This window comes from Silurus aristotelis (genome assembly GCF_946808225.1).
Source record: "Silurus aristotelis genome assembly, chromosome: 12".
NCBI classification, from domain to species: domain Eukaryota; kingdom Metazoa; phylum Chordata; class Actinopteri; order Siluriformes; family Siluridae; genus Silurus; species Silurus aristotelis.
This window is the reverse complement of record NC_139585.1, coordinates 23,522,617-23,534,434: the sequence shown is the minus strand read 5'-3', so window position 1 is coordinate 23,534,434 and position 11,818 is coordinate 23,522,617. Positions and strand designations below refer to the sequence as shown.

Sequence of the window (11,818 nt, the reverse complement as noted above, 5' to 3'; positions counted from 1 at the left end):
ATAAAAACGTATATATAAAAACACAACGTTACCAATCAGTGTAGAGCGTGTGCTCTGTTTTTAACTTGTTTTGATTGGCGCTTATATGTATCTACTTATCACCAGCATACAGTTCAGTGTCAGTTCAACAGCAAGCAGAACATTTTGAGAGGAATAAATAATAGAAGAAACTCCTGACTCCAACTCTCCACAACGACCGATTTTTCACCAGGATCTTGCATTGATGATGTCTCCAGCACATCCCAACGATTCTTAATGGCTAATGGTGGTGGCTAATCCATGTGTGAAAATGTTGCCTCATGCTCCTTGAACCAGTCTTTCACAATTTGATAAATCCTGGCATTGTCCTCTTGGAATATGCCTGAGCCATCAAGAAAGAAAACCTGGTCATTCAGTATATTCAGGTACTCAGCTGACCCCATTTTTTAAGCACATAACGTTGCAGAACCGAGACCTGACCAACTGCAGCAACCCCAGATCATTGCAGTGCCCCCACAGGTTTGTACAGTAGGCACTAGGCATGATGTGTGCATCAGTTCATCCACCTCTCCTCTTACCCTGATGTGCCCATCACTCTGGAACAGGGTAAATCTGGACTCATCAGACCACATGACCTTCTTCCATTGCTCCAGAATTCAATCTTTATACTCCCTAGCAAATTGAGGCCATTTTTTTTCCCGATTAGCCGCACTAATAAGTGGTTTTCTTAAGGCTACACGGCTGTTGTATGTCAGGTATTTGACCCTCCTGAAACAGATAAACATCTTTTCCACAACCGCATGATGTGTCTTCCGACATGGTTGTTTAAGAAACGAGAAGCTACTCACTGCATCGGTTAGGGTCAAATAACTTGTTGCCAGCTGAAGCATAATCACCCATGCAGTAATTATCTAATGGGAGACGCTTCCCTATTTGCTTAGTTAAATCTATGTGGTGACTTTTTTTGAACAGGCAACGTATATCATAGTACTTTGGATACCCAAGTACATTTGAAGGCAAATCAGTTTGTACTTTTACTCAAGTGAAAGTTTAAATAGAGCACTTTTACTCAAGTACATGGTTTGTGCACTGCCATGACAGCTCCATGATTAGTCCTGAGTTTGGCTTTCTGTCTGTGTGTCTCATTTGAGTTCTTCATCCCCTCCACTACCACCTTCTAAAAACATGCATGTACAGTAGGGGGACTCCAAATAGCTCTGGTGTGTGCACTGTGCCACATCATGGACTATCCAGTTTGTGTTTCTGCCTCGTCCAAAGTGTGAATGCACTGCAAAGTGTTCATAAAGAGTACAAAGCTTCTGAGGCGCACCTGAGGATATAGTGCTTGTGTTCTTCCTCATGGTCCTGGCATAAACCAGGAATACAGAAGCTAAGCCCTGATAATATCCTGATCTACAGAAACCCAAGATGAAGCAGGACTCCGGGGATGCATTCATCACAGCGAACGAAATCCTTCTCCTGTTGCATCACAGCTTTTGTTTTTTTAAAAGGGCAGAACAAGCCGCATTGTTCGCTGCCGGGACGGCATAAACTGGGTCATGGAAAAAAAACAAAAAAAAAAAACAAGTGACGTTGCTCAGGTTTAGGCTTCTGGGTAGATCCTTAGGTTAAAGCAGCCCTTGATATTTCTGGCTAATGAGATGAGAGGAACGTAAGGCTGTGCCTAGCATGTGACGTGTCATTTTATTTACACGCTACCAGGGAAGAGAGTGGAGGAATAGCTGCTGAGTCAGCCTCCGAATTGGTCATATGATGACGGACAGCCACAGGGGATAGACTGAGGATGGCAGAGGGGTCCAGATATAACTTCATCCTGTCACATGAGTAGGAAAGGACCAGGACGGTGTCTCCCATTGGCTTTAAACCCATACATAGTTAGAAATTGTAGTTCTGAATTCATTATATCTTTACACCCCTCCCTATAGAAGTCTGTTTCTGCCACAATTCACACAATCTCCCCCTCGCAATGCCCACTTTTTAAAAATTTTTCTCCCCCTCGCAATGCCCACTTTTTGGAATTTTTTCTTCCCCTCGTAATGCCCCATTTCTTTTGTTGGTTTGTTTTTTACCTCCCCTTTGCAATTTTTCTTTTCTCTTTTTTTTTTTTTTGCCAATCAGGCAGCATCACCTCCTTTGTAGTGGCAGAAATCTTTACACTTTGAAAATCAAACAGGTTACAATTTGGTAGAAATAAAGGTCGTAAAAAGTCGTAATTGCCCAAAATAAAGTCGTAATTGCGAGAAAAAAGCAGAATTACATTTTACACATTTAGAGATGTAAAGAGTAAAAATTTGAGTTGCTATAACCTTCCTATGAGCTTGTACCATGAGTCTAGGCATCAACCTATTTCCACTCAATGCTTTCATTTGTTTTTTGCGCAAATCTGTGTAAAGCCTAGAGATTCTCTGGTATAAAAGTTCCTTGAAATCAAATTTTATCCCGTTCAGATGTCTGAAGTGAAGCTCTTGCCCTGTATCTATACCGTTTTACGCGTTGTGCTGCCGCGAAACGATCCGCTGTTTAGATAAAAGCGTGAACGTGCACAAGGTCTGAAGATTCCCCCCCGGTGTACACGAATTACAATCGTAAATGCCTCCTGAGCTTTTGGTTTGTTTGGAGATCAATAAAAAAGAAGAAACCACCCTATCAGGACTTCCATAGCAAACCAGAGTATAGTACACAGCAGTGCTGTTTTTGAACGCATCTCATGGTTATGACAAGCGTGGCCATAAAAAGGTGCTATTAGCAGGAAAGTGAGCGCCGCCACAGAAACACATCAATCAAAGTCAGCCAAATGGTACCGCTAATAAGAGACAAGGCATCTACATGCGCCATGTGACACTCCGTATCGCTCATGCTAGGAGCAGGCTAATTTCAGCAGCAGTCCCTAAATTTAAACGAGCCGAATAAAACCTGTCTGGGGCACAAGATTGTGTGTGCCTTTCGAATTTCTCGACTGGATCAAGCATGGCAGGCTGAGATTGTCTATGTAGATGGAAAAAATAACCTTTATGAGTGAAGCCTGTACACATCAGAGCAGAAAGCTCAGAACCCATTAGAGGCTGAAAGAACTGGTCTGGCATGTCACATAAAGGCCATCAGAGCACCTCATTTGCAGCTCAAGTAGATGTCAGAGTGAACTGCGTCACACCGGCCACGCAGACATTAAACAGACGCTGAGACTGGAGATCGTTTCCGTGTGTAGATATATAACTCCTTGCTCAGAGCATTCAACAGCTGGTGCACGAAATACATATAGACGATATAGTTCATATAGTGCATAATTTTTATGCCACACTTATATAGGAGGTGGTATCAAAAGGTTTCATAACTAGTTTTGCAACATGCCAACAGGTGGCAGCACAAGGCTGCACGCACAGTCACAGGGAACACCGACCTTCACAGTCAGTGTGGCAAAAGACATCGGAAGCTGTGCAACCCTGACCACGTGCCATCATCGAGCTCTCCTCACGCGAGTTTCTCGACGGGAAAAACAACACGATTTTTGACAGATGAAGATCCGGCTCGAAGCTCGCTGTTTTGACTCCATTGCAGAACTCCGGCTCGAATCGCAGAAGGTGCTCGACACTCTTCGACAAAGAAGACATTCAGGAAACATTCCAGAAGTGGCAGGAACGCTGGGAGCGCTGCATTGCTGTACAAGGAGACTATTTTGAAGTTGATAGTGTGTAAACGTAGATAAATAAAGTCTTGAAACTTGTAGTATTTCTGCCATGTGTTTTTACTGCTACTACACTATATTTCAATAAGATTGAATTCATTGATTGTACAGCATCTATACAAAATATATTAAAATGTCATTTTATTTTACTTTCATTTTCCTGTGAGCAACTGCAACCCAACAATGGGATCATTTACGTGTTCTGACATTGTTAGTCTGAGCAGATGCAGGGCATGTGGGGGAGACAAAAGCTTCCAAATCCTCCAATCATCTAATCTTAAGAGTGACCTGCATTTCTGGCAAGTGAAATATACACACCTAATCATAAATAGTAGACACAACTGAATTGAATACTCAAGGGAAAAATTGTCATAACTTGGATAAATCTGCATATGGGAACATGAGGAAATATTATTAGTCTTATCTTGTCTGATTAACAGCTAAAAGGACCTTGAAAATAGAAAGGAATAGATTCAAGGGGTAACTGGCAAGTCTCGTATGCACGACTATGATGCGGCTGTGATTGAAGCTAATTAAGACCAAGCTTTGTAGGGTCCTTATTTTATTTCCATGTACCCCGATTAGCGCGTTCGCATCCATTTAGAGATCGTGCGACTTAAATGAACGAAACAAAGTGTAATGAATAACATAACGAGGATATTACAGCGATAATAAGGCCACCCGGGATAAAACAGCTGGCGCCTCTTAGTTTTTCCTCACACGTATCCAAACATACACGCCGCTCCCTCACTGCTAGATACGAAGCCCCTGCTGGTCGGAGTGTCCAGGCCCTCGGGCTACGTGAACGCGCCTGCGCAAGAAGAGCAAAACACCATCCTTCTGCCCTGGGAATCCTTCATGGATACCCCAGCTGACTAGGTTACATAACAGCAAAGTCTGTTCAGAAGAAGGGGAAAGTGAGGGGGCAGAGAGAGGAGGAGGAGGAAGCAGAAGGACTGTAGTTTTGCATGTACTAGGAACACGCAATTCACCTAAAAATCCTCCCAGATTGTTTGATCGCTTTTCCAGTTGTGACCACTGATGGAATAGTTTGTACTGGAAAGTGTAGAAAAATGGGCCTACATGGATGATTTCATGCTTTCTTCTACTTCAAAGTCAATCGACATACTCTTGGGGGAAAATGTGTTTTTTTTTTTCTATTTATACAAAAAATCACCTGGTTGCTCAGAGCATTAGTGCTGATATGAAGCTTCATTGCCCAAGGAGAGCAGGAAATGTACAGCGTGTTCCTTTTGCTGAGCCAGAGTACTCTGTTCATCTGAAAGTCATCTCAAAGGCAGGGTAAAGCTGTGGTACAATACTGCCCCCTAGTGGGAGAATAGGTTGATGACATAAGGTTCAGCAGGTTCAAAGACGCAAAAGAAAAAAAAAATAAGAGAAAAAGTACTTTCAGGAAGGCACTGATTAATTTCTTAAGGTCACTGGTGGACAAATAGACCAAAGCATGTACTTGAGTTAAAGTAGATACACTCGGTAAAATATTACTCCAGTAAAAATGCTTTCTTCAAACTTTCACTTGAATTTAATTACAAAATGTCTCACCTTCAAAATTATTCAAGTATCCAAAGTACTATGGTTTATTACGGCTATAATGTTCCTATCATATTTTTTGTCACGAGACTCTTTCATTAATCAACTCAGTTTATGTGAAAAGACTCCAATAGGCCAAAAAATAGGGCAAAATTGGGAAGGAAGAAGGAAGTAACACACACATTTCCAGAAAATGTCAGTTTAATAGCAAAAGAGTGTAAGGCTATGCTTTGAGCGGGAATACGGCCCTTTACAGACGCTCTAACCCGCATTTGGGCTTCGAGTTGTACAGTTACAGCCACTCCCATCTTTACACACCCTGACCTGGAAAAGGTGGCGTGGAGGATCACAGTACAACATTCACACAACTCTTCATACACAGCACACACTCTCGAAACAGCCGTCACGACACAAACACGCCGGCCGAGTCTCAAAAACACACTGTTTATAAAATAGTGCATAGCTCAGTGAAGGTACAATATTAGGGTTAATCATTACTATCGTTCGAGTAACGGTATCGAATACCCGATGCTAATTTGAATCCACGGCCACTTCATTTGTTTCATGTACAGTATTTATATTTCAGATAAAATTTATATTCAGCATACAAAGTTACATTCGTTTCTGCAAAGGCTCGTTCGTAGAAATAAATACTGAGATGGCTAAAGTTGCAACGTGAAGTCGCGTCTCGTCTCGTGGAGAAGAGGAGCGACTGCAGACGAAGCCCTCCAGTACACCCCGAACACTAGCATAACAGCAGCAGAACATGTTAGCCAATTATTTTAACGCATTACAGAGGCCTGTGGTTAGAGGCTAAAAGACAAAAAAGGTACAAAAGTGTCATAAAAATAGGCATTTAAATCTACGAGAGAGAGAGAGAGAGAGAGAGAGAGAGAGAGAGAGAGAGAGAGAGAGAGAGAGATGCTCTATTAAGGAAACCAAGCAGTGGAAATAAAAATCCCCCACTGTGCCTATGACCAGATCATGATCCTAACAATATTGCATAACGGGTTTCCTTTTAGACGACTACGGCTTCCTATTTACAGCTGGACGTGATCCGACCGCGCCCTTATACAAAACTACTACAAATGATCTGAATTCCTTTGGTACACCGAACGTGAATATATAAATAGATAATCTATCATTCGTTCAACTCTTTCTGTGATCGCGGAACAGTGTATGTGTAAAAGTACGACAGACAAAGACGCTGTTTTTAACTTGAGACAAAAAAAATAAAAATAAAAAACGCTGCCGAAACGCTCGACTCGAACTGGGAAGAAGTTGAAGAATTGCGGGTTGATTTAGAGCACAGCAACAGCAGCCTAAAGACAAGAGCAGGCACTGGGGCATGCAAGCTTTCTGCAAGCCTTGACTTAGCCCAGGAGCAGCGATTTCATAAGAAGGGTTCGTTTGGCTGTGCGATCATTTCGCCCTCCAGCCACGTCAAACCAGCTATTTACACAGAACGCGGTATACTGATTAATAATCATCGACTTGTGCACTGTGCTGACGGATATCTTGATTTCGCTGTGACAGACAGGAGCTGTTTTGTGAACTCTGGGGGGGAACATGAAAGAAAGCAAACCTGGCTAGAATAGAACTTTTCAAATGGACGAACTTCCCCAGTCGGATTGTCCAGACTGATCGCACCCGGGCCGCTGTCACAGCTTTGTATGGATTAATGGATCCATTTGTTTAGGTGTGTGTGTGTTTGTGGGTTTGCAGGATCGTGACTCCTTATGCCACAACAGTGAATGTGCAAAAGACTACTTCCTGATAGCTGGACGCAATAACAGTGTCCCTTCAAGCGAATAAGAACAGACACAAAAAGGTCAATCTGCTTTTTAAATGTCCGCTGCCGATTGGCTGCCCGAGTGTAAAGCCATTGAAGCTCAGTCTTCGTGGATCATGACCTGCCACACTATTAGGTGACTGCGCTCGGCTTTCGCCAGGAAGGGCTGCAGTTTCAGAGTGGGTTCGTTCAGGTCCTCACCCTCACCTCCTTCATCGCCTGAAATTACAGGGATACGATAAAAAATTAATTAATACATTTTATGACCAGAGAAGTGAAGAACACTGACCAACACAATATTAGGCAGATGGTCATAATGTTATGCCTGATCGGTGTGTGTATATATATATATATATATATATATACATATATACATACACACACACACACACACACACACACACACACACACACACACACACACACACACACACACACACACGTCCGAGTGTAGTAACACTGACCCATTCTGAAGTCAATGTAGCCTTCTCCACCGCTCATAACCAGGACTGACTTGGAGAACTCTGGCGTGGGCGAGTCTGCTGCCGGCTTGTCAGTGCCTGCCTCGCCTCCTGCTCCAGCAGCTGGGACGACATGGCCTACGATACGGCGAAAACAAAATACACATGGCGAACAGAAGGCAAAGCGCGTCAATATATGAACAAACAACAGAAGGAAATCCATGTCCATAGCTGGACTATTTAGTGGTGTCTTGACAGTGATCAGCATGGAAAACATGTTAAAACAAGAAACTATGATAATATAATAATAGTTTACTTTATACATCTCAAAGTGCTTTAAGCTCCAAGCAAAAAAATTTTAATAATACTACTACTAATAAAATAATAATACAATGAAATAAGTAAATAAACATCACAGAATACTTTACAAAATAATAAAAAGATCTCTCTAAAGCTATCCTGAAAGGGCAGATTTAAAAAACACTAAAAGGTTCGGCCTGTCTAATCTCAACGTGGAGAGAGTTCTACAGTTTTGGTGAATGGGAGGAAAAATCCTGATTGACCGTAGAATGTAAACGGGCTTGAGGAACAACTAGACCAGAATCAGAGGAGTGAAGTGGAAGTGTAGACACTTAAACGTTGTGTCAAATAATGAGGTTCCATACCACCTGACCTGGTCTTTCGCAACCCTAGCGGCTGAATGTTGGACAGAAAAAAAAAAAAAAAAAAAAAAAAAAAGGAGTACGAACGAGCCGTACCTGGAACAGCAGTGAAGAACTTGACGGCATCTCGGTGGCCATGGAAACAGAGCTGCGCATGGGCCATGGAGCAGAACGGGACAAAAGTACCCGCCGTCACTTTATCGCTGTTTTCGTCGCCGTAGACACGGATCACGCTGCCCGGCCTGTTAGACTGTGTTCCCTGGGTGACTTTATTCGCTTTGTTGGAAAACAACAAAATTTATTACGCCTGATTACACTGTAAATTCAGTATACTGTAACGTGGAAAAAAATAAACTACATTTACATCTGCATATTAACGTCAGCTAATGATCTTACGACAGTCAGGAAAAGACTTTCAATCACATACTCTCTGTGAGGGGAATGGAGATGATGACGCCGTTTCCCGTCCCCACCCACAGGCGGTTACATGAGACCATCAGAGCAGTGATCCTCACAAAGGAAAAGCCGAGTTTACCAGTACCTGAGACAAAAATAACCAAACGGCTAATGTCAGCACCAAAGGGATCATTTTATATCACTATATTGCCAAAAGTATTGGGACACCTGACCTTTCCTGTTATCACAAAGCTGGAGGCACACAATTGTACAGGACATCTTTAGATTCTCTATAACAAATCTGTTACAGCATGGCAATGCCCCTGTGCACAAAGTGAGCTCCTTGAAGATATGCTTTACATGCTTTGGAGAGGAAGATCTTGACTGGCCTGCTATAGAGCTCTGATCTCATCCCTACTGAACACCTTTGGGATGAATTGGAACGCTGATTGCACCCCAGGTGTCTTCACCTACATCAGTACCTGCCTTTTATAATACCCTTGTGGCTGATAAACAAATATAGTGTGTATGTATATTTATATATACACACTTGCTCACCCAGCATCTTGCTGACATATGGCTCGATGTCCACGTCCTGCAGATGTTGGTAGGTGTGTGCATGGAACAGTCGAAGCGTGGAATCTAAACGGATAGACACCCAGATGCCGTCTCCTTCCCAGGCTAGTTGCCGCACTTGGCTCTCCTTCCGAGGGTGGGCATCAAAGGACTTCTAACGTGGGTAAATAATATATTGAATGAAACACCTGCATAACTTTCCTGATATTTATATGGTCGTTTAAGCAGAATCAATAACGACACATAGATTATCAGGTTATCATCAATACGTGTATGACAATTCTTTTTAAATAGTTCTGCTCGAATATAATAAAAACGTATATACAAACTAAATCTACTTCTTATGTCCATAAAAAAATACATACAAACATTAGAACAGAAATCCACTTCATTTGCAGCAAATAAGTAACAAATCTTTAGTGTGTTAAGCCAAAAAGCTATTTTTGTATTTATCTTATAGTCTATAAAGTGGTGGAGAGTAACAAAGTAAATGTCATTCGTTACTGTACTTAAGTAGCTTTTTTACGTATCTCTACATCTACATAATGACAAGTTTGTTTTGCCTCTATTTTCATAGCTTTGGGCTGGATCACGTAGATCTTGTTCCTGTACCCACACCACACTTTATCATGCACCACCGTCATGCAGCGGATGGAGTGATGCGGCCGACCCAGGTCCAGCAGGTGGTAGTTCGTCAGATCCCATTGACCGTCTACATGGAGATACACCACAACAGGATATGGTTTTTAAAAATGAAATATTTAATTCGTTAATATTTAGACTTTTGGTGTGACCGATTTGGATTTATTGACAAATTATTAGAGACATCAGTGCTCTTGTCTGAAATAACCTCACCTACTCCTCGGTGAAATATTGCTAGAGTGCCATCAGCCAAGGCCACTAAAACCCTTCCTTTCACGTGTCTACACAGAGAAAGACAGAATGAGGGATTCCATTCGATTACTGTGAAGAGAAACTAAACTACTGTGTGATATAAGTCAATCTCTACATACACAATCCCCAAAATAGAATCCTTCAGCTTTATGGAGTGCAGACATTTCTTCCACTGTGCGACAGACGAGTGGACATAGATACTGCAACAGATAGGCACAAAACATAAGGCGCAGGTTACTTGTCTATACACCGATCAAGCATGACATTATGGCCACCTGACTAATATTGTGTTGGTCCCCTTTTGCTGCCAAAACAGTCCTGATCCATGGAGCATCAACAGCATTAACTTCTTCAGCAGTTTGAGCTACAGGAGCTCGTCTGTTGGATCGGAACACACGGTCCAGCCTTCGCTTTACACATGCATCAACGTGACTCGGCCGCCCATGACCCTGTCGCCGGTTCACCACTGTTCCTTCCTTGGACCACTTTTGATAGATACTGACCACTGCAGACCGAGAACATCCCACAAGAGCTGCAGTTTTGGAGATGTTCTGACCCAAAACTGCAGCTCTTCTGGGAACATGGGATGACAGAATGAATGACAGATCTATGAGCAAATTTACCAGCCATTCTGAGCCCCGAGCCACATAGTGGGCAAGACGCTGCTCATTTTGTTCGCCTCCTCCCTCATCAGGTCTTGCTCGTCCGGCATTGAACTCACGCCGTCCTTCACAAGATCGCATTCCCTAAAGCATTATTCAGCAAAAAAAAACAAAAGCCCTAGATTTAATACGTGACAGTGGAAGTTTTATCGGTATGCATTTGGACACCTTTTGACAATGTCTGTGAGCAGCACCTCTGTGTGTAAGAGGACAGTGTGTCCCTATTGTTTTGAACTCCCAGAGGGTCCGTAAACACATGTTCAGTGTAGATTCCAGACTGGCCGTCCTCTGCAGGCGTGGTGTTGCTGCTCTCCGTGGCCTCCATAGCTTCTTCAGGTGCAGCCACTCCGACCTGCTCCAACACATCGCCTGAAAATGGGGAAAGAGTGGAAGAAGCACAGTTGTTGGAAGGGAATGCAATAATAATAATAATAATAAAAACAGTGACACTGCGATCAATGTTCTGCACGTAATAAAGGATTGCGTTCCGAAAGCCCTGTACCGAAACGGTTCGGTAAGACTACAGGTACCGTCACACCCCCAGAACTTTGTGAAGATTTCCTAAAAAATTCAAATTAATAGCAATATAACATCAGATGTTTCAGATCCTGTACCATCGATCGAGTCTGTGCCTGCAGTTTGGGGAACCGCAACAGCTCCTTCGACAGAACAGCCAACCACAATGATACCATCCAGACCGTGCTCAGAGCCGGCAGAGCTGCTGTTTGCTGCAGTGCCAGTCTGTAGTGCCCCCTCACCCCCACCTGCATTGCTGTTTGCAGGTACTTCTTCACCAGCAGGGTAATCAGTCTCCCGGGCGCCTGCAGCACAACCATCCAGCAGTACAGAACAAAAATCAGTTAAAGGCACTCTATGGTTAAAAAAATTAAAAAAAATAAAAAGAAAGTGCTTTTTCTTCACACCTGGGACACTGGTAATGCAGAGCAAGTGAGAGTTACAGACAAAGAAGTTCTCCAGGATTTTTCCAGGCTGGTTGGCATCAATCACTATGACCTTGGAGGTGGTGTTAGTACTAGTGCAGATCCATACCAGACTGGAGAAGTCATCTTGCTGCCTCAGCTCTTTCTCTTGCTCCTGATAAACACACCGTCAATCCGGAATGTCGAAAACACGTTTATAAC

The 11,818-nt window shown here is 42.8% G+C and overlaps 1 protein-coding gene across 12 annotated transcripts in view; it reads right to left on the bottom strand.

Moving 5' to 3' along the window:
* Window positions 1-5,416: 5,416 nt before the first annotated feature.
* spag9b (sperm associated antigen 9b) overlaps window positions 5,417-11,818 on the bottom strand; it is a 64,765-nt gene continuing 58,363 nt past the window's right edge. For 6 of the 12 annotated variants that reach the window (XM_083556900.1, XM_083556897.1, XM_083556898.1 and 3 more), the window contains 12 exons: window positions 11,600-11,771; window positions 11,291-11,497; window positions 10,871-11,045; window positions 10,638-10,760; window positions 10,134-10,214; window positions 9,976-10,043; window positions 9,684-9,832; window positions 9,103-9,274; window positions 8,576-8,689; window positions 8,245-8,424; window positions 7,490-7,624; window positions 5,417-7,244 (listed from right to left, as the gene is read on the bottom strand). In XM_083556900.1, the coding sequence (XP_083413026.1) occupies window positions 7,126-7,244; window positions 7,490-7,624; window positions 8,245-8,424; window positions 8,576-8,689; window positions 9,103-9,274; window positions 9,684-9,832; window positions 9,976-10,043; window positions 10,134-10,214; window positions 10,638-10,760; window positions 10,871-11,045; window positions 11,291-11,497; window positions 11,600-11,771 (1,695 nt within the window). In that variant the 3' untranslated portion in view covers window positions 5,417-7,125. Of the gene's footprint in view, window positions 7,245-7,489; window positions 7,625-8,244; window positions 8,425-8,575; window positions 8,690-9,102; window positions 9,275-9,683; window positions 9,833-9,975; window positions 10,044-10,133; window positions 10,215-10,637; window positions 10,761-10,870; window positions 11,046-11,267; window positions 11,498-11,599; window positions 11,772-11,818 lie in introns of all 12 variants that reach the window. The other 6 variants (XM_083556899.1, XM_083556892.1, XM_083556896.1 and 3 more) reach the window with 1 other exon arrangement.